This window comes from Sinocyclocheilus grahami, unplaced genomic scaffold, assembly GCF_001515645.1.
Source record: "Sinocyclocheilus grahami isolate Dianchi unplaced genomic scaffold, SAMN03320097.WGS_v1.1 scaffold75.1, whole genome shotgun sequence".
Lineage (NCBI taxonomy): Eukaryota > Metazoa > Chordata > Actinopteri > Cypriniformes > Cyprinidae > Sinocyclocheilus > Sinocyclocheilus grahami.
The window spans coordinates 1,474,410-1,501,384 of NW_015505254.1; the positions used below are offsets into that span (position 1 = coordinate 1,474,410).

Here is a 26,975-nt window from a genome sequence, read left to right on the forward strand (position 1 = left end):
GCATGACAGGAATTTAAAGCACACAAATATTGTGATCAGGCAAATGTTATAAATGTACCAGTCCTTTAGGCAAACATGCTTCAATAAGAGTACCTGGTCTTCCATCAGTAGAATAAGCCTCGTCACAGCGATGTTCACTGCGTTCCCCAGGCTAGAATCCTGGAACAGTTTGGCAACCTGACCTCCAGGGAAACAAGAAAAAACCAGTCTTAAAAACGAGCCAATTGTCTGTTTTTAGACCTTTCTAATCCTGCTCTTTACTGTAAAGATGGACATTTTACAGTCTACTATAAAACCAGTGCTAACTGCTGCGCTGGGGCTGCGAGGTGAGGTAATCCTTTCATTAAACACATTCCACAGGTGTGAAACTATTTGTAACAATGCCACAAATCGCCCATGGGGATTATGAATTGGAGAGAGAAATATGGATCCTCAGGGTGACAGAAGACAGTTACTTAGACAACTGGTTTTCATTTAATCATTATTCTTTGAGCCAATACAAATGACCTGGATAGGTCCAACATCCTCTGAAGATTCACTTAGTCTGTGGGACATCATTGCAGGCTGTTCATTTTAGGTCTTTGTAAGGATCTCAAGTAACCGGCCAAGAGTTTAGCAGAATGTCCGAACAGCTTTCTTCCATAAAATGAAAGCAAATGGAAACCAGAGGCAGTCAAACACCAAATAAGCACCAAAAAATCATCCTGAAAGTACCTGAACCCATATAATAGCTTTGTGGGGAATAGATCTAAATCTTAAATTTACATGGTCACCTTTCACATTCATTGTACAGAAAAGAGCAGTTAGGACATTCTGCTATAAAATAAATAAATAAAAAGGTCATGGTTTTCAAAAGACATGAAAAGCATGCAAACAAGAACAAGGAGAGTTGAAGCTTACAATATTCATGACGGCCAGAATGTACTGCTCGATATCGCGACGGCCGTGATAGCTGACCATCATCTTGTCGGCCACCACCAGGGTTTCGACATAGCGCTCTTGGCTGACAGAACGCTTCAGTGGTAACTGGCCCCGTCCCATCTGGTTGGGTGAGGGCTTTATTGTTCTCTGCCACCATCCATAGCTTTTACCAGGCTTTTCATCTAAAGAGAAATGGCCACAGTTGTAATGTATGTATGTTCCCTGACCAACATTTCTGCGGCTATTAATATGTTTAACTGAAAACGAAAATAGGCAGTGGTGTTTGATATCATATTTCGTCTTATTGTAAATACAGTGAGGAAAATTGCAGTATAGCCAAGGCGAGCTGACTGACGCTGCTGTTCCATTTGCAGAATTACCAGACTTTTTTTTTATTACCGTACTTGCATCATCCCGTCCCCAGGAGTTTCACACTCCCGAGTCGAACTTGCGAAGTCCGAACTACCGAGGATGCAAGTCTGAAATTTGCGTACTTGGTATTGAGAAACGCGCACAGACTTACGTCACCAGACTATTTGCCTAATCTTCATGGTACTTTAGACCAGTGGCTCCCAACCCTGGTCCTGGAGGCACCCCAACACTGCACATTTTGCATGTCTCCTTTCTCTGACACACCAATTTCAGGTCTTGGAGTCTCTATTAATGAGCTGATGACCTGAATCAGGTGTCTTTGATTAAGGAGACATTCAAAACGTGCAGTGTTGGGGTGCCTCCAGGACCAGGGTTGGGAACCACTGCTTTAGACCACGATGGAAACGCAGACAGAAACAGGTCTGGGGGAAAAAGTTTCTGGGACAAATTGTTCCAGGTCATTTTGGTGGAAAAGCAGCTAATGAGCAAAACTCTGTAGCTACAGTTTTTTTTTAAATAAAATCTTTGGATTGATTAGCTACTTTCAATAAGGTAGTTATGTTAAGTTTACCTATAAACCAGGCAGTGTCCCAAATAAGTTCTTTAGTGTCAGCATGAAATGTAAATTCACCCTATCTTTTTTTCCTAAATAAATTCCTTGAGCATCTGAAATGGCAGACTTTTCTCTGGTGATGCATGCCAGACTTCTCCAATCATTTTAGTCTGCTTAAACTCCGCCCCTTTCTTACAATGACCAGTGTTGGGAAGGTTACTTTGGAAATGTAATAGGTTACAGATTACAAGTTACCCTACTTAAAATGTAATAAGTAGTGTAACTTTTCAATTACTTTATTAATGTAACTGATTACATCTGATGACTTTTTGATTACTTTTCTAAATTTCTAATGTTTTCAACTGTTTATAATTTTCAAACATGTAAACCAGGCAGGGTAAACCTTACAGTAGTACTCAACACTGATTACTGTCAGACTTTCGAAATCCTTCATCACTTGAATTAAAATTATATTTCAATTTTAAAGTAGACATTGGATGCAAAATTCACTTTTACATGGTGTTTGCATATAAATGTATCTTAGCAGTGTGTGAACACAACCACCCTACAATGATAAAAATCCATTCCCAAGGCGAGCTGACTGACGCTGCTGTTCCACTTTTTTTTTATTACCGTACTTGCATCATCCCGTCCCCAGGAGTTTCACACTCCCGAGTCGAACTTGCGAAGTCCGAACTACCGAGGATGCAAGTCTGAAATTTGCGTACTTGGTATTGAGAAACGCGCACAGACTTACGTCACCAGACTATTTGCCTAATCTTCATGGTACTTTAGACCAGTGGCTCCCAACCCTGGTCCTGGAGGCACCCCAACACTGCACATTTTGCATGTCTCCTTTCTCTGACACACCAATTTCAGGTCTTGGAGTCTCTATTAATGAGCTGATGACCTGAATCAGGTGTCTTTGATTAAGGAGACATTCAAAACGTGCAGTGTTGGGGTGCCTCCAGGACCAGGGTTGGGAACCACTGCTTTAGACCACGATGGAAACGCAGACAGAAACAGGTCTGGGGGAAAAAGTTTCTGGGACAAATTGTTCCAGGTAATTTTGGTGGAAAAGCAGCTAATGAGCAAAACTCTGTAGCTACAGTTTTTTTTTAAATAAAATCTTTGGATTGATTAGCTACTTTCAATAAGGTAGTTATGTTAAGTTTACCTATAAACCAGGCAGTGTCCCAAATAAGTTCTTTAGTGTCAGCATGAAATGTAAATTCACCCTATCTTTTTTTCCTAAATAAATTCCTTGAGCATCTGAAATGGCAGACTTTTCTCTGGTGATGCATGCCAGACTTCTCCAATCATTTTAGTCTGCTTAAACTCCGCCCCTTTCTTACAATGACCAGTGTTGGGAAGGTTACTTTGGAAATGTAATAGGTTACAGATTACAAGTTACCCTACTTAAAATGTAATAAGTAGTGTAACTTTTCAATTACTTTATTAATGTAACTGATTACATCTGATGACTTTTTGATTACTTTTCTAAATTTCTAATGTTTTCAACTGTTTATAATTTTCAAACATGTAAACCAGGCAGGGTAAACCTTACAGTAGTACTCAACACTGATTACTGTCAGACTTTCGAAATCCTTCATCACTTGAATTAAAATTATATTTCAATTTTAAAGTAGACATTGGATGCAAAATTCACTTTTACATGGTGTTTGCATATAAATGTATCTTAGCAGTGTGTGAACACAACCACCCTACAATGATAAAAATCCATTCACTCCCTTTTTTAATCCCCCAAAATCCTAAACAGTCTCAATTATCAAGCCGTTTTGATTTTCTGAGCAGTATGATGTCATATTGTTCAGGCCTCGCCCACAACCGCTGATGTACTGTCCAATATTAGCATGTTTTCGCCCTCAGCTAGTTGTACGAAGTACATCATTCTCTCCATGCTCCAGCAGCTGTAGCGACAATGTCTTGTGAGCAATGCAGGTGTTTTGTAGTTTTGTGATGTAGAAGAACATAAGAATCTTAATTTTCTGCCATCATCAGACACAGTGCATTAGTTTTGTTTTTAATGGTAATGCGCCACTGAATACACCTAAATTCGTTTATGTCTGCGCAAATAATTTTGCTCCAGACTGCTTTCTGAACGAGGGACAATTCAAGGCAGGCTTTGTTAAAAAGTTAAAACTCAAGGATAGATCAGTACCCATTGTTCGTGATCCAGCTGCACCTCCAGAAGAAGTAAGTCTGACACTTTATATTTTTTTATGATTATTTGCAAATCACCTTTGCTCTTCCACAGAAGAAAGGGGCGGGTGAGCAGAGCTCATTAGCATTTAAAGGGACATGCCCCAAAATGAGTCGCTGTGAATAGAGCAAGGTAAAAAGGGTGTTTTACACGACCACTGAGGAATTTTAACCAAAGTATGTTGCAGACCGTTCATGAAGACCCTAAAGAATCATACCAAATTGTGGAAGATCAATGTCCCCTTTGATGCACAGCCACCACAAAATCAGACTTACTTTGAGATCATTCTGAGGTTAAATACATATTTAAAATTATAACAAGAAATATTTTATCAGCTATGATACTGTTTTTGGAATCAAATCTTTACATAGATATGGCAGTAAACACTGGAATCTAACAATGCCTTGGAAAAAAACAGTTAATCTTTAAAAAATTAAGCATAGCTATACATAAACCCATATAGGAAATAAAAGAGTTATCGAATAAGCTTGTTCTAAACTCCTGAAACATTGGTGTTTCATATTTTAGAGCAGTCACTGCAATTTATGAAAGAAATTAATTAAATCTGTATGTGGGAGTGTGTGTGAAAAAAGCAGATGTTAAACCCCTTTGTAATCCTTAACATTTTCATAAGTAACTGTAATTTAATTACACATTTTATCTCAGTAACTGTAACTGATTACAATTATTTTTATTTTGTAATTAAATTATGTAATTCCGTTACATGTAACCAGTTACTCCCCAACACTGCAATCGACTATAAGCTTGCATTCAGATTTGCCTCCATTCAATCAACAACTGATGCATAGAACCAAGCTCCTGCCCAGCATTTTTTAATAATCCATTTCACTCAGATGTAAGTCACAATATGAATAAAAAGATCTGCCGCTACTTCCATTACAAAGTGACTTTTAATATTAGGAATAAAACGGGATATCCTACCATACATACTGAAAGACCCCATGAAATGGGTTGGCGAACACAATTTTCTCTTGTCAGTTGATGTTAAAAGGTCTTTTTGGTCTTCATGGCATTTTTAGTTCTTACCGATGACTCCACAGGACTGGTCCATGTTTTGGTATCTTAGAGACGACCGTTTGTACACCACATGGGGGCGCCCTTCTCTGCCATCCTCATTAGTGAAGTTTTTAGCAGAAACCAGGGGTTCGATAACGTACTCCTCACCTCCAGCTACAATGACCCCTTGCTGAAAAACCAAGAAACCATAGATTCGCGTTTAAGATTAGCATGAAGGGTCTGTCATTGAAATGTATGACATGCTTTTGCTTTATGCATGTGAAAAAACGAAACATTGGCCTCCCTGGGCAATCTGATTTTACACGCTAGATACATTGAAGTCCCTGACAAGATCAAATCATCCCATCATTAGTCTCCCCTCTAAAATAATGAGCTTGCACTGGACTAACAATCCTGGATGAAATGGGAACTCATGGCGGATGGCCAAAGGATCTTAGCATGTTTCATTGTTTCCTCTCTTCATCTCTTTCAGTCACACTTTTCAAGTCCAAATAATCCTGTAATGTGCTTAGTTATGGTCTTGTGGACACACTGAGCATTCCCTGATGAATTTAGTCATGCTACTCTGATCACCAATAATTAACCTGGAAGTTTCTTACCGCCATCATGAGCAAGCTTAATCCTCCATTGTATTTACTTGTGTTTGGTGCACACACAATTAAAAACGTATGAATTATCAACCAGGCCGGTCATGTATTAGCACCTGCGATGCCAGGTAGATGAATCACTCAATACTGCATCCAGGACGTCCGATGGCATTTATCAGAGAGACTTAACAATGCACTCAAAGGGTCTGGATAAACAAGCATTGGTCTTGACTTTTTGATTTGTTTACGCAGGTGTATTACCAGCTCTGGCAAGTAATGAGCAGGCCACAGCATGCCGCTTGAAACTAAATCCATCATTAGGCTCCAAAACACCTGTTTTTAGAGTTGAGCTTTACACCAGCTGGGAGAGACAGACTTTAGCAACAGCTGCCCATTTCAGATCTACAAGGGCGCCACGACAACTCACTCAAGTGTAGAAAGAAAGAGATTACGTTGTATAATACATCATTACTTTAGCATACAGCATTACGGATATCATCTGAGCCTCATGTGATGGAAATGTCTAACAAAGTGCTAAAGCCATTTAAAGGAATATTTTGGGTTTTATTGCAAAAAATTACAATAATTTTCACTTGTCCCTCCTTTTCTTTAATATAAGCAAAAACCTGTGTTACCGTGAGATACTTACAATGAAAGTTAATAGGGCAAATCCATAAATAAAATACTTTTTAAAGTTTAAATATTTCAAAAGTGTTTCAAAAGTGTACTGTAGTAACAAGACGAAAACAATATGCATGTTAATGTGATTTCGGTTTAAAAAAACAGTTGCTAATCTTTTCTATGTAAAGTCAACATCCGTTTAAAAGTTTGAGGTCAGCAAGACTGACACGGTGAATGCTATTTTAACAATGTCCTTACTACCTTTTTGGGACTTGAACATGTCCGTTTCTGTCTATGCAGGGTTGGAAAGCTCTGGGATTTCATCAAAAATTCATTAAAAAATTGTGTTCTGAAGATGAATGAAGGTCTTATGGGTTTGGAACGACATGAGGGTGAGTAATTAATGATAGAATTTTTATTCTGGGGTGAACTATCCCTTTAAGGCTATAGGTGCAGCCCAGACTTCTGCATTTGACGTCATTTGAGTGCAGACATAGGTTAGGTGCACACTAATTAGTACATCATTTTGCCTTGAGACACAGCACTGTTTGCTTCAAAATTCTAATGGAGCTTACCAGGCCATTACAGTTGCTAAGAGCCACAGAACTAGAGTGAGGCTGGTGCTGTAGGTGACCCACATAGTGGCAGTTGGGCAAGTATGGATGACTCCAAGCCAAGCGGCCCCTCTTCCAGTATTCCACACGGAACTGTCGCGAGAGCAGTCCTCCCTGCAGCGTGAGGTTGAGCAAAAGGTCAGCGCTCGACGTGGAGAGCTGATAGTACAGCTGCGGCTCTGGAACGCTCTGAGTTTCCGTGCTTCGCCGGTGTCGGCCATTCCTGTGAGAGGTCTCCTCTTCCGATAGCATATCCCCATGCGGCCCCACACGCACTGGGATGGCGATCTCATACTGGCCCAAGCTGGACAGAAACTCAGCTGCGGAAACACAAAAAATGTCCTTTAGATTGAAGGAAGGAAATTGAGTTGAGTTTATACTGCTCACACAATAAGCAATTAAACATGCACTGAAATCGTTCTTATTAAAAAAAGAAAAAAGGTTTTATACACTACAATTCGAAAGTTTGGGGTATGATTTTTTATTGTTTTTGAAGAAGTCTCTTGCTCACCATGACTGCATTATTTGTTCGAAAATACAATTATACAATATTCAAAAATACAATATATTTAAGTAACTGTTTACTATTGTAATATAATTTAAAACGTAGTTTATTCCAGTGATGGGAAAGCTGAATTTTCAGCAGTCATTACTTCAGCTTTAAGTGTCACATGATCCTAAAAAAATGTATATTAACCCTAAACTTTTGAACAGTATAGTGGATATTATAAAATTATAATATACCATCAAATTAAAGTATATTATATAATATACAATATTTTAAATATTTAGAATATAAATACACATTTAGCTACATAAATAATGACATCAAAACCATACCAGTAACCATACCATACCATAATTGGAAATGTGTGGGAGTAAAAAGGAACTAAAAGTATAAGACACTTTTAATGAACACTGAAAAAAGTTTTAAATTAAGATGCAAGGGATGAGGCATATGAAGAAAATTACACTTCTAGCTGTCAGTATCACTTCAGGACCACAAAAAAATACTAAATGTACTTTTAGGATCCAAACAAGTGAGAACTGTTAACTCACACCAACAATACATCCACAAACAAACTATTTCAAGCAGATCGCTGTCCCTTGGATCAGCTGGGGCCCATGTAAAGAGCCTCTGGTTACTAACAAGGATTTTATTCAGTTGCAGTTATGTACTCTGACCGTGTCAATTGGCGAACAAAAGAGTTCACAGTGAAACCATTGAGTAGACCACAGAGAAGAAAAGTAAGTTAGCAGCCCAAAGGCCAAGGGCTGCCTGTTGCTATGGAAATCCTGAAATTGTATACTTCCTGTTCCCGACAGCGGGCCTGGAGATTAATTGTCCAAATTCAGCATTTGAAAAACTGCACCCAAGGGGCGGAGATTGCCAAAGAGACAAACATCCTGAAACCAAACCAAACCCTTTTATACATTCAGATGTGAAGAATTACACCAGGATCAGTGTCCTTAATGTGAAACAAGGTTTGTTCCATTGGTTTGTTTACTCCATCTTGCCAGTTCAAACACTGTGAGAAGGGCGACAGCAATATCTCTTTTGTTTGGGTCCAGAGGCATGAAGATGAGACTTGTGCGTGACCTTGATTCAGCTAGACTTACTACTTTCCGTAATCTCTCAAAGCTGTAGAAATACATCAGCAGACTCACCATATGACTTATATTAAATTTGGCATTGTGTACAATGGCAAGAGAAGGACAAGTAACTTTATAGAACACGGTCCATTTCATTAAGCCCTCCATAAGGAGGGAATGAAGGCTCAAACCAAGTGCTGAAAATATAAAAGATCACATCGTTCTCTCCTCACTGCAGTTACTCAGACTGGGCCACTTAATAAGACTGTCTAATTACTGAAAGAGCTGCTGCTTCTGAGTCCCACATGTGTTTCCATTGGCTTTTTAAAACATGCGCAGACTCAAGACCATAAATGGGACCAACAGAAGAGTTCCATCCTTTTGAGTAAATTTAAGCTCACTTCTAGCCTTATACACCCTATAGTCTAACAGCAAATGCTGTCTGGGTTTAAAAATTACAATCAATTGTAAAAGAAATCAGTGGTGGAGTGGTTTGGAAGTAAAAAGACTGTTAAATGAAAAGTTCAAGATTACTTTTAGGACTGAACATGCAAAACAACGTTACTTCTTACGATTTACACCATAATACTTATTGACTTATTTTGTTACTTATTTGTTACTGGAATGTGCTACAGTGGGTCTACAAGTAAGCTACATGGCATGACAAAACTAGATTGCTTCTATTATAAACAACAAAGATGTTTAAACGGAAAGCAGGACACATACATTCAAGCATAAAAGTAATAATAAACTAATAAACTAATAAAACACTTACAAGGCATAAAGAGAGAGCCTAAGCCAAATTACAACATGTTATTATTATTATTATTAAGCATAAAACAACAATGTATATATTCACATGCTAGGATAAATCTGACATTAAAAATAATTTTTATGCACATTTTTGAAATCGTCTCTCAGTGATTCTATTCAGAATTTTATGCGATCTTCCAAAATTCTCATAAATATACAGTGATAGAAACTCAGTTTGAAGGATTTTAAGTAACACATTTGGCCCCAAGTTGTTCTAGAGGGGCCATCCGTCCACTAAAACTGTACTTTAAGTCACTCTGGATAAAAGTGTCTGCAAATTAGCCAATGCAGGCCTAAAGGTAATCTAGACTCTCTAGAACTTGAATCCAGACAGTCCCAATAACAGGAGCCAGAGGTACAGTTGGGTATTATGTCAAAGCATGAAAGCGGAGCTCAAACTGTACAACACGCCTAGCCCTCTGACCGCCATCAACTGGCGCTATCTTAAATAAACATAAGGCCCACAATTGATGGAAGGGTTCTCCCTGCTCTTACACCTACAGGGTGCACCGATCCTCCACAGCCTTTGATGTGTCTTTAATCTCAACAAGGAACCAGAGAGGAGGAGGACGCCTGCCTTACTTCCCCATAAACTCCCTCGCCACGAACAGAGCCCCATTAAAAGAATAAAGACTTCACTTTTGATTCAAATAAACCACCGTCAGGAGCCGCCCAGGGTTTGAAAGTTTATTTTAGAAGGTTAAGGAGAACAACCTTTAATTAGGACCGTGCGGGAAACTAAAGTGAACCCCCCACTTTTTTTAAACCGACGTTTTCCTGTGGAAACCGGGCCGGAGAAAAAGAGAGAGAGAAGTCTGTCCACCTTTCCCAGATGTGCAACAGCTGCATCAAGTCAGCGAGTACGCCCAGACTTGTGGAGGAGAAAACTCTTCCCTATGCCAGGCTAAGTCAGTCTTTCTTGAACGGAGGCCCTGTTAGCGACTCAAAACCCATCCATATCCTGTTTGTGTACCGTCTGCCACACTGCTATTTGGACTACGAGATTTAAATATATGCCTGTGGTGACCGGTCACTGCATGTGGTGAGATTACACATAAACTTAGTGCTCTGCTTTAATAACTGTACGCTGCATGATGTAACCCTTGTTATGAGAGGGAAAATGCATTATTAAGTTATTCATAGGCCAAAAAATGACGTTTAACAGCAACTACGGCTGGTCTGCATATTTGTCCCAGCCGCCTTTTGAATAAACACACAGAAACTCAGCTAGACACGCTCACACGCTTGCCCTGAACTGGACCAGATGACGCAGTGAAGTCAAATCCACATGCTTGAACATGTTCTTATTATGTAACCTTTGTATCTCTTTAAATCTTATATATTTGAAATGTCTTAACAAGATTAGTATGTTGCAGGAATGTATATTTTAATGTATATTTCTCACGTGACTCTCGTCAGAGAGCTAACTGGGTCACTAATTGTATGAATTGAGACAGTGGTTGGTTTCATGGAAAGATGGGTCATCAAGTCTGGCTGGCTCTTGTGATGGCTAACTGACGTCGCAGTGCATCTGTTCCTGGTTGTCTAAATGGTTTGTTACTGTTCGAGGCTTGAGGCTAACAATTCATTCTGTTTTACGCTTTGATGATCTGCCATCGCTGCATCCATTGTGCAACGTGAAACGTACGGAAAGTTTCTCAGGTAATTTCTACTGCGACAAGAAATGTGTTTAAAAGCACTTTAAAAGTTGATTTCAGTCTGACAAAAGTAATAATTACTATTTATTAGTCAAACTGAAATAGCAGTCCGTCTTGCAAATTATGAGATATTGCTAATTATGTTAAAGGATTAGTTCACTTCCAGAATGAAAATTTCCTGATAATTAACTCATCCCCATGTCATCCAAGAAATTAAAGTTTTTTTAGGAAAACATTCCTGGATTTTTCTCCGTATAGTGGACTTCAATGATAGCTAACGGTTTGAAGGTCCAAATTGCAGTTCCAGTGCAGCATCAAAGAGCTCTACACGATCCCAGCCAAGGTATAAGGGTCTTATCTAGAGAAACAATCTGTCATTTTCTAAAAAAAAATTTATTGATATACTTTTTAGGCGTGATGTAGGCAGAAGTAGTACCAAACGCCAACTGATTTTCTCCTCGAACTTCAAAATCATCCAACCTCATTTTTACCTTTTTTTGTAAAGGACGTTTGTAAACACTGGGTCGGTACTTCACGTGTGACCTTTCCAATGTGACTATGTAATGCGTGAAGTCATGAACGCGCTATGCAGAGCTAGTGCAAGATGAGCATTTGTGGTTAAAAAGCACAGGTGCATCTCAATAAATTAGAATGTCGTGGAAAAGTTCATTTATTTCATTAATTCAACTCAAATTGTGAAACTAGTGTATTAAATCAATTCAATGCACACAGACTGAAGTAGTTTAAGTCTTTGGTTCTTTTAATTGTGATGATTTTGGCTCACATTTAACAAAAACCCACCAATTCACTATCGCAACAAATTAGAATATGGTGACATGCCAATCAGCTAATCAACTCAAAACACCTACAAAGGTTTCCTGAGCCTTCAAAATGGTCTCTCAGTTTGGTTCACTAGGCTACACAATCATGGGGAAGACTGCTGATCTGACAGTTGTCCAGAAGACAATCATTGACACCCTTCACAAGGAGGGTAAGCCACAAACATTCATTGCCAATGAAGCTGGCTGTTCACAGAGTGCTGTATCCAAGCATGTTAACAGAAAGTTGAGTGGAAGGAAAAAGTGTGGAAGAAAAAGATGCACAACCAACTAAGAGAACCCCAACCTTATGAGGATTGCCAAGCAAAATCGATTCAAGAATTTGAGTGAACTTCACAAGGAATGGACTGAGGCTGGGGTCAAGGCATCAAGAGCCACCACACACAGACGTGTCAAGGTGGCTAGGCTACAGTTGTCATATTCCTCTTGTTAAGCCACTCCTGAACCACAGACAACGTCAGAGGCGTCTTACCTGGGCTAAGGAAAAGAAGAACTGGACTGTTGCCCAGTGGTCCAAAGTCCTCTTTTCAGATGAGAGCAAGTTTTGTATTTCATTTGGAAACCAAGGTCCTAGAGTCTGGAGGAAGGGTGGAGAAGCTCATAGCCCAAGTTGCTTGAAGTCCAGTGTTAAGTTTCCACAGTCTGTGATGATTTGGGGTGCAATGTCATCTGCTGGTGTTGGTCCATTGTGTTTTTTGAAAACTAACATCACTGCACCCGTTTACCAAGAAATTTTTGAGCACTTTTGCTGACCAGCTTTTTGAAGATGCTGATTTCATTTTCCAGCAGGATTTGGCACCTGCCCACACTGCCAAAAGCACCAAAAGTTGGTTAAATGACCATGGTGTTGGTGTGCTTGACTGGCCAGCAAACTCACCAGACCTGAACCCCATAGAGAATCTATGGGGTATTGTCAAGAGGAAAATGAGAAACAAGAGACCAAAAAATGCAGATGAGCCGAAGCCACGGTCAAAGAAACCTGGGCTTCCATACCACCTCAGCAGTGCCACAAACTGATCACCTCCATGCCACGCCAAATTGAGGCAGTAATTAAAGCAAAAGGAGCCCCTACCAAGTATTGAGTACATGTACAGTAAATGAACATACTTTCCAGAAGGCCAACAATTCACTAAAACATTTTTTTTTATTGGTCTGATGAAGTATTCTAATTTGTTGAGATAGTGAATTGGGGGGTTTTTGTTAAATGTGAGCCAAAATCATCACAATTAAAAGAACCAAAGACTTAAACTACTTCAGTCTGTGTGCATTGAATTTATTTAATACACGAGTTTCACAATTTGAGTTGAATTACTGAAATAAATGAACTTTTCCACGACATTCTAATTTATTGAGATGCACCTGTATATACATTTTTATTTATTTTTTTATTTTTTTGAAAATGACAGATCGTTTCGCTAGATAAGACCCTTATTCCTCAGCTGGGATCGTGTAGAGCCCTTTGAAGCTGCACTGAAACTGCAGTTTGGACCTTCAACCCATTGTGCCCTGTTTAAGTCCACTATATGAAGAAAAATCCTGGAATGCTTTCCTCAAAAACCTTAATTTCTTTGTGGATGAAGAAAGAAAGACATGATGACATGGGGATGAGTATTTTTTTTTTATTTGATTTAGCCAGGGTTAAATCAACTTGATTGAAGAAAAGTGATAAATTTCAAAGTAATTTTATTTCAAATAAATGTTGTTTTTTATCTTTCATTTCATTAAAGAATCTTGCTACAACTCTTGAAAAATACATCAGTATTACCATTAAGTATCATCAGTATCATGTTTCCACAAAATATTAGGCAGCACAACTGTTTTCAACATTGATAATAAGAAACTGAGCAGAAAATCAGAATATTAAATTTACTTTTAAAGGGCCATGTGACAAATATTTAGAAAAATTCAGCTTTGCCAACACAGGAATAAATTACATTTTAAAATATATTAGAAAACAAAACAGCTATTTTAAATTGTAATAATATTTCACAATATTATTGTTTTTACTGTATTTTTGATTAGATAAATGCAGCTTTGGTGTGCATGAGAGACTTCTTTCAAAACTTTTGAATGCTAGTGTATACAAGAAGCAGGATGGCAGCTGCTCGCTTTAATGCAGTTTGACAGCAGCAAATGATTGCTAAAATGAAATGAACACTTCTTTTCACACCATTTACTTAAACTTCATTACAATAAAAGAATCAGGAATCTCACCTTGAGACTGAGCAAACTCCTCAGGACTCCAACTCTCTGCCACTCCACTGGCAACCATGGCGATGATGCCAATGCAGGCCAAACTCCTCCACACCGTTTCCATGGTTACTACAGCAAGCTTTCATTTCATTAAAGAATCTTGCTACAACTCTTGAAAAATACATCAGTATTACCATTAAGTATCATCAGTATCATGTTTCCACAAAATATTAGGCAGCACAACTGTTTTCAACATTGATAATAAGAAACTGAGCAGAAAATCAGAATATTAAATTTACTTTTAAAGGGCCATGTGACAAATATTTAGAAAAATTCAGCTTTGCCAACACAGGAATAAATTACATTTTAAAATATATTAGAAAACAAAACAGCTATTTTAAATTGTAATAATATTTCACAATATTATTGTTTTTACTGTATTTTTGATTAGATAAATGCAGCTTTGGTGTGCATGAGAGACTTCTTTCAAAACTTTTGAATGCTAGTGTATACAAGAAGCAGGATGGCAGCTGCTCGCTTTAATGCAGTTTGACAGCAGCAAATGATTGCTAAAATGAAATGAACACTTCTTTTCACACCATTTACTTAAACTTCATTACAATAAAAGAATCAGGAATCTCACCTTGAGACTGAGCAAACTCCTCAGGACTCCAACTCTCTGCCACTCCACTGGCAACCATGGCGATGATGCCAATGCAGGCCAAACTCCTCCACACCGTTTCCATGGTTACTACAGCAAGCTTCAATGCGGTGCCCAGCCCTCTGTCCCAACATGTCTTCTGCCCTCAGACGGCTCCGACGCTCACCAAAGTGACGCACAGAATTCTGGAGCCATGGTGGCTTCGCTTCAATGTAGATCCTGACGCTTCGCCTCTCGGGGTTGGAGGTGGAGAAGGGGTAATTCTAAGATGTGTACAACCGAGGATCATAAATATGAAGAGCCTCCCTATTGAAAGACAAACAGGTTAGATAGATGCAAAAGAAAGGTGAGTTTCTTAACTAAAAGGTTCCTCTCTGACCGGTCAAACATATTGCCTTGGGAGACTGTTGTTTGCATCCTGTTGCTAGAGCTAATCAATCATTCCTCCTTTCACATTCAAGTGGAAAGGGGAAAAAACACTTTCTAACCTGGGGGCTGCTGTTTCTCTTCACTCTGTCCTTCACCGGAAGAGTGCAAAAGAAAGGAAAGCATTGTGGGGCCAGGAGGGCAAGCTGACGTCTGGGGCAGGCTATAAAACAAAATGTCCTAATCTGAGAAATAGCCCACTACAAGAGGGACTTGTGTGGCACCACTGTTTCTAATGGGACAAGGACACAAAGAGAGAGAGCAAGCCATAGGTTGTGTTCGGCTGCGAAATGCACTGGGGTGCACATACAGTGGGTACGGAAAGTATTCAGACCCCCTTAAATTTTTCACTCTTTGTTATATTGCAGCCATTTGCTAAAATCATTTAAGTTAATTTTTTTTCCTCATTAATGTACACACAGCACCCCATATTGACAGAAAAACACAGAATTTTTTGACATTTTTGCAGATTTATTAAAAAAGAAAAACTGAAATATCACATGGTCCTAAGTATTCAGACCCTTTGCTGTGACACTCATATATTTAACTCAGGTGCTGTCCATTTCTTCTGATCATCCTTGAGATGGTTCTACACCTTCATTTGAGTCCAGCTGTATTTGATTATACTGATTGGACTTGATTAGGAAAGCCACAAACCTGTCTATATAAGACCTTACAGCACACAGTGCATGTCAGAGCAAATGAGAATCATAAGGTCAAAGGAACTGCCTGAAGAGCTCAGAGACAAAATTGTGGCAAGGCACAGATCTGGCCAAGGTTACAAAAAAAATGTCTGCTGCACTTAAGGTTCCTAAGAGCACAATGGCCTCCATAATCCTTAAATGGAAGACGTTTGGGACGACCAGAACCCTTCCTAGAGCTGGCCGTCCGGCCAAACTGAGCTATCGGGGGAGAAGAGCCTTGGTGAGAGAGGTAAAGAAGAACAAAATAAAAAATGCTCTGTGTAAATAAGTTCATACTGCTCATTTGAGTACCGACTTGGCTGACAGCTGTTAATGCACCATCACTGTTTTAGATCAATTAACTGTAATACTGTATAAAATGTCCATTCAAACTGAAAGCATAAATCATAAATCAGAGCAAAGTGCAAAACTGTGACATTTCATTCACTGACTCGCTTCAGCACTAAAACCGGCAGTGCATGCACTTGCTTGCCATCAACCCCCCCAAATAAAAGCTTGCTGATTTTAAACGGATAGTTCACCCAAAAATGAAAATTTGATGTTTATCTGTTTACGCCCAGGGCATCCAAGATGTAGGTGACTTTGTTTCTTCAGTAGAACACAAACTGAGATTTTTAACTCAAACCGTTGCAGTCTGTCAGTCCTATAAAGTCAGTGGATGGGAATCATGGCTTTGAGAGTCATAAAACATACACAAACAAAACCAAATTAAACCCTGCAGCTCGTGATGATACATTGACGTGTAAAGACATGAAACGATTGGTCTGTGCAAGAAACTGAACAGTATTTATATAGTTTTTTACCTCTGATTTTCACCACAATGTCTGAACTGTCCTGAGCGCCTTCGCGTCTTCTTCTTCAGCCTTCTTCTTCTTTTTATAAATTAAATGTGTCCTTTTATTATTGCTTGGACAAAAAGCTGCATATTTCTTTGTGAAATGAAATATAACACTATAATAATATACTAATATAGCACTTGCATATTATTGCTCTTTTGTTGGTTTTGATTGCTTTTATTGTCCTCATTTGTAAGTCGCTTTGGATAAAAGCGTCTGCTAAATGACAACATTTTAATATAATGTAAATGTAAATAAAACTACATTGAAATTTTAAAACAAACCCCAAATCAAATAAATAAGTAACAAAAAATTTAATAAATCTCTTTATATAAACAAAATAAGGCTTTGTCTATGCTCTTTCCATTTAAAATTAGAGGCAACCACTGCATTTTAATCATGATCCAAAGAAAGATGCTGCATACATGCAACATGAGCAGTTTTTAATCTAAATTAGATTGTATAATTTCGACATTTGAAGAAAAAACAGAATGGTTCGACTTCAGTTTTGTGAAACTATACATAAAAAATATCTGCATGAAACAGAAACAGCAGAGCTGAATGAGACGCAGATTCACTCTCTGCCAGCAGGCGGCACTTAAAATGTTTCCTTGGTTTCCGCTGTAAACAAAGCAGCGCTGCACTTAAATGAGGAAACATAGTACATACTGTAGTCTGCCTATAGTTTTTGATGTGTAAGTGCACACATAAAATAGTTGTCATGTTACACATCTCAGAAATCTGGATATTTTGCAATTTTCTGTAGAAATATGTGTAATAATCACATAAAAGTAAAGAAAATATATTATTGTAAAAACAGTGGTTGAAATTGCCTCCATCACACTGAACATAGAAGGTTAAATGGTTAGTTCACCCAAAAATGAAAATTAGCCCATAAATTACTCACCCTCAAGTCATCCTAGGTGTATATCACCATACATCCAGTTGGAGTTATATTAAAAATAGTCTTTGATCTTTCAAGCTGTTTGAATATGGATATTTTTCTTACAAAAATGCATCGATTCGCTACAGGAGGGCTTTGTTCACCCCCCGGAGCCGTGTGAGACACTTTTTTATGGAAGGGCGCTTTTTATTTAATTTCTTTTGGACTGATGCATGCAACAACTGCACTTTCATGTGTCTTTCACTTTCATTCAAATGCCATGCATAAAGAATACATTGAATATTTTGCCCAGTATACACATTGCATACTGCAAGCATACAGTATGATCAACATCAACATCAACAAAAGCTATCTGACCTTCTTCTCGCCTTCCTTTTTTTCTTTCGCTCTCTATATAATCCTCACTCCATGCTTTCTGGGAAGAGGTAGAAAGAGATGCCATACAAGCTCTGATGGGTGAAGAGAAACCAAGTGCATACAAAGGTAATCAAGAACAGATGGGAAATGATTTGCCAACATAAGAATACAAGTTGCCTCCTGATGAAAAAAAGGATGAACTCAAACTCAAGAAAAGAGAGAAAAAGTTTAGAGTGGTTAAAGAAGAGAGAAAGGGTGAGAGAATGAATATAGAGTTTGTGCACTCATTTGTCCATCAAGGATAACTATTCCTGACTAGTACCACAAAAAAAGACAATGACCAAATTAGTGTGTGTCTGTGTGTGCGAGGAAGTTTTGTCTAATTTCTACAGAAAAACTGTTTTGGAAAGCTATTTGAAACCACTGTGCGAAACTCATCCAAGATTTCTGTTGCCACAAAATAAGCCATGTTAAACTGCCTGACAATATTCTACATTCTCCTCCATTAAAATTCAAACACTCTCTGTTTTCATTGAAAAAAATAGCAGCAACAAATAGGTCAGGACCCAAAAGTGGCCTCAGAGGCTGATGCTGGTTTTATGTTCCCCTCATTTCCAATGGGCTGCATTGAAACAGCTTAAGTGCAGCAAGTAATCTTAAAACACTAAGAGGTCTTTGTCCCTTACAAATAGTGATGGACTACATGCCCCTGTGCTCTCCACACCCTTTCAACCCTCCAGGCTTTTTACTGTTATTTCCAGCTTGGCAAAAGTCTCTTTTCTTGCATTACCTCTTGTTAGAGACTTGTTTTATTGTGAAGTTACTAGACTGAGATCGGTGGTTTTAATTAAAGCATTGTCTTATCGAAATCTTGGCAAAGAAGGTTCAAGATTTGGTCCTCTATGTTCTTCATTTGTGTGTCACGAACTACGTGGCTTTGAGGCTTGTTCAACATAAAAGGCCAACATTATGTTGTAATCAGGATTGGGAACTGGGAACTTTATTTTTAGGGTTAATATTACTCACATACTGTAAGCATTCCAAAATATATTATACTAAAATAATTTTTTCTGCACTATTCAGCCAATCCGCAACACCAATACTGAGTAATAAAGAGGAAATGTATCATATATATTTATATATTAAGGAGTAAATCTTTTGAGCCAGTTCTTTTTAGTGAATCAAAAACCTACAGCACAACCAGTGTAAACCAATTCCCAAACAAATGATTCTAATGACTTGGTTCTTTTTAATAAAAGAAAGCAGGTTATGTGACATACCCGGGTATGTTTAAGGGTAAGTAAGCGGATAACCTCAACTTTCAGTTTCAAAAATGGAGGTAACTTAGGGGTGACCCCAAATAGTGACAATTTGATGCTTCGATAGGAGGAGCCTGATTCGACTAATCTCACAGTCGAATATTCGCAGTGGTGTTATGATCATGCCCTTTTGGCTATATGGGGGTGCTCAAATGTCTGATTTCACATAGAACTACCGGTTTTCTCACAATAAGTTAATATACAGCCTATTATGATAATGCTGTAAATAAGAATCTGAAAAGAAAGAAGCTTTAAATAAGAATTTTAACGTGCGTGAATAAATCCAACCACCTCTATAGATTTAAGTTTCACTTTCCATAATCCATGACCGACAGAGGAGCATCTTGGCGGCAGGGATTTAAAACTTTAACTCAAATTGACACAGGCAGAGTGAAAGACTGGATTTTTTTCGATCAGGTAGGGTACAAGAGATTTCAAAACATTTCAGCCGGTTTATTTATATCATGTAGCCTATATATAATTTATCTCGTATAAGATGCATTTGGTTGAGCTGCGCTGCAGTAAAGTGCTTCATTGTAGTACTATGGTGATTATCTCTTCAGTGCGCAGCGCGAGCAGGACAAACAACAATGCATAATATTAATGACTATGACTGGGACTGTCATATAGCCTATACATAACATTATAATGAGAACACTATTATAATAAAACAAAATAAAAATAATAAATGTTTGGAGTTTAGTTGCCGTGTTCATTCAGAGACATTCGGGGTATTTTGTGCAGATAGCCTATTAGCCTATATTAATGTTATGTTGTATAAATAATGAAGCATATTCTAGATGAGATAAATGAAATCCCATTGATTAAAAACCTGCTATCAAATGCTTCACTCTTCTGATCATCTTCAGCGCACGCAGCTCAAAACACTATCAAAAATAGTGAGAGCACTATTGTAAAATATGTTGTGAATTCTTAGGGTTTCGCTGACGTTTAATATTAACAATCTTTTAATCAAAACATAAAACATTATTTTTGTATCTGCGAGGCATCCGTTACACATTTTCCCTGTGTGTTAACATCAGTATTGTAGCGAATTTAGCTCACAACAGGAAATATGAATAATTAACCATAACTAGTTATAATTAACTATTCATATTTTAGATCCGCTGTAGATATTTAGCTGACCACTCAGGGTCAACTGTCTTGTCAATTCTAAGAACGTTAATTTCCTGGTTAAGGGAAATAACTTCTTACTGTACAATTCTACACAGAGCTTGTTACGTAAATCTGCATGATTAGTGACTCCGGTTATGAGCAAACAATGAACACGTATTTATGACTGTCGAATGTCTGACTTGACTCGTTAATGTATTTTGCCCCGCCCCCAAACATATGATTCGACTATGTATTAGGGGACACCCCTAATATATATATATATATATATATATATATATATGAAGTAAGCTAACCCTGAAACATGACACGGTAATGTTTATGTTATTTATTATAGGCCTATATGTTTATTATATTTTAATATCATCTCACATATCATGGATCTGCATTTTCTATAAAACATTTTATAATAAAAATACATATCTGATATGACTTATTATATAATTAGCATCAAACAAACAATATAATTCTTATTCTCAAGGATTAAAGATTAAACAAAAAAAATTATTGCACAATCACCAATTAGGTGGCGATATGCACTAAGCATATAAATGACCTTTGAACAGAAGAAGAAGAAATAAGTAGTATGGCGCGCTTTTTCTTAGCGTGTGTCTATAACGACTCGTCGAGTCGTCGCTCTGTTGCTAATGTCTTGCGTGCTAACCAGGAACATACTCTTTGTTGAATGAACTTACTCCCGGATGCGTTTTTGGAACCAGAATACCTCAAGTAAGCAAGGTTTGGGTTAATCAACCGATAGTTCAGGGTTTAGCACATGGTAAGTTAAAGGTGGGGTAAGCGATTTTTCAAAAACGCTTTAGAAAACTGATTCAGGCCGACTAGCAATACAAACTTGTAGCCAATCAGCAGTAAGGTCTGGTCTGGAATCCATGGCAGCTTTCATTGGCCAAGGCCCACCCATGAGGCTGTTTGACCGACATGTCAAACAACCAATCACAGTTCGTTTCGTTCATCGTCACGTTTCGGGGTGTGGAAATGTCACCACAATAACAGACCGATGTGTAAAACTCTCAGACGTATTTTAAAGATTCTATGCCGCGAACATAAATTTTTTCACATACTTTTGAGAATCCAGCGTTTAGTTGATCCTGATAAGCGCTCGTCATCACAGTTGTAAACACGACGGCTTTCTTCTTTCGTGAGGGGGTTTGGCGGCACGGCATCTTTGTTTCCAGGCGGAACGTTAAAGCACGCGACATACACGTCTCCCGGAAATCCTGTATAATTCAACCAATCTGAAGACGACTTCGAAACTCCTGAAGTGTTTCCACTTTAGTGTGCCATATGCATCAGACGTTTAGCCAATGGTCCGTGGGCGTGACGTCTAAGGCTGAGACTAGCGCCGCAACGACTAAAGTCTGTCTAGTACACTGGATGCGACAAAGCGACCGTTGAAAATCATTTGAAATTTGTGTCAATACATCATGAATAGAACGCAGCAGCAGTTTTCTGTCGGGGATTTGTCATGTCGTGCCGCGCCGCATCCAGTGTAGACCATAGATATGTACATATATCTATGGTGCAGACAGCATCACTGATTATAATGAGTTCCATAGTATTTTGTTGTGCCGCGCCATTCGCGTCCGGTGTGGACACAGTGTAACATTGGTTTTGCTTTGTTTCACAGAACTAATCGTTGCCTGGGTTGTGTACATATGTGTGGGGCAGAGCTATCAAAATAGGGGCGAGACCCTTTTGGGGTAGGGGCGTGTTTGTTTTGGTGATTTCAAATGTCAACATTGGCTACCAGAAATCTCTTACCCCACCTTTAACCTTGCTTTTTGGAATACACCCCAGATCAAAGCGTAAACAACGTATTCGCATACATACGTTGCATACATTGTTTACGTATGTGATACTCTCAAGTGGCGCAAGGGTGACGTGGAGGAGACAAATTGTTGAATAAAGTCGTTATTTTTGTTTTCTTTGCACACAAAAAGTATTCTCGTAGCTTCGGTCGGTCACGTAATTACGGTTGAACCACTGATGTCACATGGATTATTTTATCAATGTCCTTACCAGTGTTGGGGAAAGTTACTTTTAAAAGTAACGCATTACAATATTGCGTTACTCCATAAAAAAGTAACTAATTACGTTACTTAGTTACTTTTTATGGAAAGTAATGCGTTACGTTACTTTTGCGTTACTTTTTAAATCTGGATAGGGCTTGCTCGTTTGTTTTTAAAATAAAAAAGTTATATTTTTGGCAAATATAAAAGCCTTTTCACACCAAAAGTGAAATGAATAAGCCTCAGGCTGAAGGGAAAGTACATTTACGTCCGTACAGTAGAATGCAGAAGAAGAAATTTCAAAACACTTGTTTTCTTTGCACACAAAAAGTATTCTCGTAGCTTCGGTCGGTCACGTAATTACGGTTGAACCACTGATGTCACATGGATTATTTTATCAATGTCCTTACCAGTGTTGGGGAAAGTTACTTTTAAAAGTAACGCATTACAATGAAACTCATCAAAAATATCTTAATTTGTGTTCCGAAGATGAACAAAGGTCTTACAAGTTTGGAACGACATGAGGGTGAGTAATTAATGACAGAATTGAAATTTTTGGGTGAACTATCCCACTAAAATATAGTTACAGTTCAGCCAGTGTTATCCGTTTGCGAAACGAATGATGAATTCTTTGAGTCGATTCTTTTTAGTGAATCAAAAGCCTACAGCCCAACTTCCTGAATGAAAGTTGGTTTAAAATAAATAAATGAACAAATAATCTGTTGGTAACTTCTTTAATATATAGTTACAGACAATTAAATAATTCATTAATGCTGACATTAATGGAACCAAAAACACTAAGAGGAATCAGAAACATTCAGTTCCCATTATAAATGTAAAACAATAAAACAGAAATTGTGTAAATAAGGGGAAACAACTAAACTTTTCCAGTGAATGATTCACTTGTCCATCTGTGGCCTGTTCTGTGATAAAAACACCGGCCCACAAAGCAGGAGAAGGAGCTCAAGCCACAGAGGCCACAGGAAGACATGACCTCGTAGAGCAACATCTTCTCCAAAAAATTCAGCTGTGGCCTTGAAGGAGTTGAACTTCATAATTGGCTGCTCTTGGGGGTAAAGCAAGAACGAGAAGCATCTGCGAGCTACAGATGGCGTGTTGACATATACTAAATGTGACATGAAATTTCAGGAAGGACCTTGTAAACTGTTAGCACAGACAGGAGGTATGAGAATATGTGTGATCTGAGACGGCAAGAAGCATTTTGTGCTGTCAGACTACACTGGTGGAGACGCAGAGCCATCAGGCACGAGTAAAACTCTGATAATTAAACCCATATGACAGACTGAATGTAAAGCCCTCTCTGCAATGGAGAAATCTTGGGTCTCAAACCTCTCTGGAAACTAGGCAGTCTCTCTTCATCTCCATTTGGATGACATACAAGCAGAAAGTCTCCTCACTTAAGCTTGACACTGCACTGTAACAGTATGACAGAGCCACAGACCACTGGCCTCCACAAACACTGTCTTACCCACTCACAACAAGACTTGATTTACACAAACCAGAGGATTCAAACAAAAAGTTGGTGTATCACACTTCTCAATTCATTTTCTGCTCGCTCTTTCAAATAAACAAAGCACAAACAAGGGAATTAAGATAATGATTACCAATGCACTGTCAGCAGAAGTGACTTATGTAACAACCGGTAATGAACTCTGAATCCATCAACGGAGACCATAATGTGAGAGCTATTCACGACCGGCTGTGGAGCATGAACATTTTAGCCGGCTCGCAAACCACACACCCTTGAACCAGACTGAGCTTACTACACCAAACCTATAAACCCACTTTGTTTTCTCTTGAAAAAACAATACATTGTTTATTTAACGGCCTAAAGAATGAGCCTCTTCAGCTTTCTTATGATGTTCACGGTGTTCACCAGCAGAGGGTGGTAGTCTAGTGCAGGGCTTTTCAATCTTTCAGATGCCACGGACCCCCAAATATGATCACCCTTGTTTGTAAGGGACCCTCATCCTAAAATTCAAAAGGCAGCTATATTTTCATGTATTTTCATGTGAATAGTATATTACAAATACATACATTTCTATTACATTATTGTTTTTTACTCACTATTGTACTTGGTTACACTTTATTTTACGGTGTCCTTGTTACAGTGTAATTATTTATTTAAGTGCTGAGTAATATTAATTAATGACATGTACTTACTATATGGTTAGGGTTAGGCTTAGGGTTACTGGCATGTAATTATGCATAATTTATTGTTATTATAATAGTTAGTACATGTAACGTGTAACAAGGACACCTTAAAATAAAGTGTTACCTAGTACTTTAGTGTTTGTATCTGTTAATATATTATTTATTTATTTATTTTAACTTATTGATTTAGGTTTGGTTTAATGGATTAAATAGTGATAACAGCAGATCGAGTTCCCATAGACCCATGAATTTCCATGACTTTTTCATAATTTTTCCAGTTATTCATTATTATTACTTGGATACGCATTTTCAAAAGCCATCATTCAAAATACAAATTTCAAACAAATTAAATAGCTCAATTTAAAATATTTATACTCACTAAAAACTTAATTTCCATTCCAATTTCAAGCCCTGGATTTTTATTTTATATTTTTTTATTTGTATTTTTTATATTTTATCAAGATGCTCTGCAAGTAACTGTACTAATATCAAAGTCTAAATATAAGCCTAAGACTTGTAGTTTCCAGCAGCTACCCCAAGCTCTCTCCATCACAGGTAGATGCGCACAGACAGGCATGGAGTTGTTCCAGGAGAAGCGCTCGCTCTACCTCAGCGGTTCCCAAACCTGTTCCTGGAGGCCCCCCAACAGCACGCATTTTAGCTGTCTCATCTGACACACCCATTTCAACTCTTGGAGCCTCCACTAACAAACTGATGAGTTGAATCAGGTGCGTTTGATTAGGGAGACGTCCAAAATGTGTATTGTTGGGGGGCCTCCAGGAACAGAGTTGGGAACCACTGCTCTACCTGACAGGGAGTAGGTCTCCTGGGCGTCCTCGTTGCCAACTTACGCATTCAAACTACATAATTTATCCAACTTTCAAACGGCTGTGTCTCAAAAAGCCAAATAGTGCAGTATTATACTTGTATAATAACTATATATTTCATGGGGGAGACCGTTGCTCTGTAACTCTTCATTTTTTGTCTAGCAGTCATTCCATTTGATAGCAGCTGTAATCAGGCATTAATGGAAATATTACAAGAGCAGATAATTTATTAAGTAGCCTAGGGAACTGGACGCGTTCCTCAGAGACTCTTGGCAAAGGCTTCGACTCTGAACCCCACAGACAAAGAGAGATATTTCTGCTTTCTGCTAGAGTGATCACCAGCTGTCTGACAGCGCTGTTGCCTTCATCATTTAGTTTCATATAACTGCATGTAACAAAATGACAGCAGAATAGACTTGCATATGTATCCCTTGTATTAAAAATTAGAATGATAACCATGCACGTTTGCAATGCATGCATTTGCATTCTGCCATAATATAAGTTTAAATGAACAAAGTCGTTTGACAACGACCTTACCGTTTAATTGACCAGGAGCGGGCAATTTGGCGACCCTGAGATATGCCGACCTCCTTCAACACCGGGTAGTTCTCTGCTGCCACATATATAGCCTACTTACTGAGTTACTCATACATACTGAGAAGAGCCGGTGGACTGTGCTCTGGTGCTGCGTGGTTCCTCTGCTTCCTTCAGTCTTGCCGCTGGAGAGAGGAACTGAGTTCGGACTGAGCTTTGGTAATGTCCGATTCTCGAACGAATCGCTCTTTTGAACAGGTTCTTTTTAGGGATTCGATCGAGCCGATTCGCACGGGGTAAGAGAGACGCGTCTCAGACTGGTCTCTCAATAATTCTCAACATAGTTATTATCCTTCATAATTCCAAACCAACTTCGTTTTCAACAGCTTAAATCAAAGCGATAAAACTAGGACAAATGAACAACAAATCAAATTATAGAAACAATTCTATAAATACATTAAAAGTGCAGCAAGCGATTTTATGGAAATATAAGCAGAAATAAGCCTACTCAATTAAAGATATAACTGAAATGACTATCTTGAGATATCACACCGTTCTTTGTGACAGTGGTATGTAGGCTAACAGTAAAATAGCCTAAGTTGAGTTGAGCTTCTTGGTTTGGCAAATCAGAGGGCCTAATAGAGGGTCAAACATTTTGCCCGGTAAGTAGGCTACTCTGAATTCGATGCGGTTTAAGTGAGTTTGAATATGTTCATTCATACGCATTCCTTATTTAATATTCATTAGCATTGTCATGAATTAAATTATGATCCAATAATGAATCTTTCTTACCTCAGAATGTTTTTTTTTGTCCTGAAATCCTATTGTAACAAAGAATGTTTTTACTCAGGGCTCAAAAGGAATGTCAGGAGAAATCTATATTCGTAATTTTTCCCTGTAACTTACTTATTTTTAATTTCTTATTGCTAATTTCTAGTTGTTAAACTACGGTGGCCGTAAAGTGCAAAGCAGATCACAATTCTGAAAACAAAATAACAAATTACAAACGCAAATGCAAGTCTAAAAAACAAAATAACAATTC

The 26,975-nt window shown here is 38.3% G+C and overlaps 1 protein-coding gene across 3 annotated transcripts in view; it reads right to left on the minus strand.

Annotated features, from left to right (window-relative positions):
* adamts10 (ADAM metallopeptidase with thrombospondin type 1 motif, 10) overlaps positions 1 to 26,114 on the minus strand; it is a 70,019-nt gene extending 43,905 nt beyond the window's left edge. The window contains exons 1-6 of one of the 3 annotated variants that reach the window (XM_016273048.1): positions 25,937 to 26,114; positions 14,670 to 14,993; positions 6,892 to 7,250; positions 5,118 to 5,277; positions 901 to 1,103; positions 94 to 177 (exon numbers count right to left, since the gene is read on the minus strand). In XM_016273048.1, coding sequence (XP_016128534.1) covers positions 94 to 177; positions 901 to 1,103; positions 5,118 to 5,277; positions 6,892 to 7,250; positions 14,670 to 14,772 — 909 coding nt within the window. In that variant the 5' untranslated portion in view covers positions 14,773 to 14,993; positions 25,937 to 26,114. Of the gene's footprint in view, positions 1 to 93; positions 183 to 900; positions 1,104 to 5,117; positions 5,278 to 6,891; positions 7,251 to 14,047; positions 14,156 to 14,669; positions 14,994 to 25,936 lie in introns of those variants that run through there. The other 2 variants (XM_016273047.1, XM_016273049.1) reach the window with 2 other exon arrangements.
* Between the last annotated feature and the right edge of the window lie 861 nt (positions 26,115 to 26,975).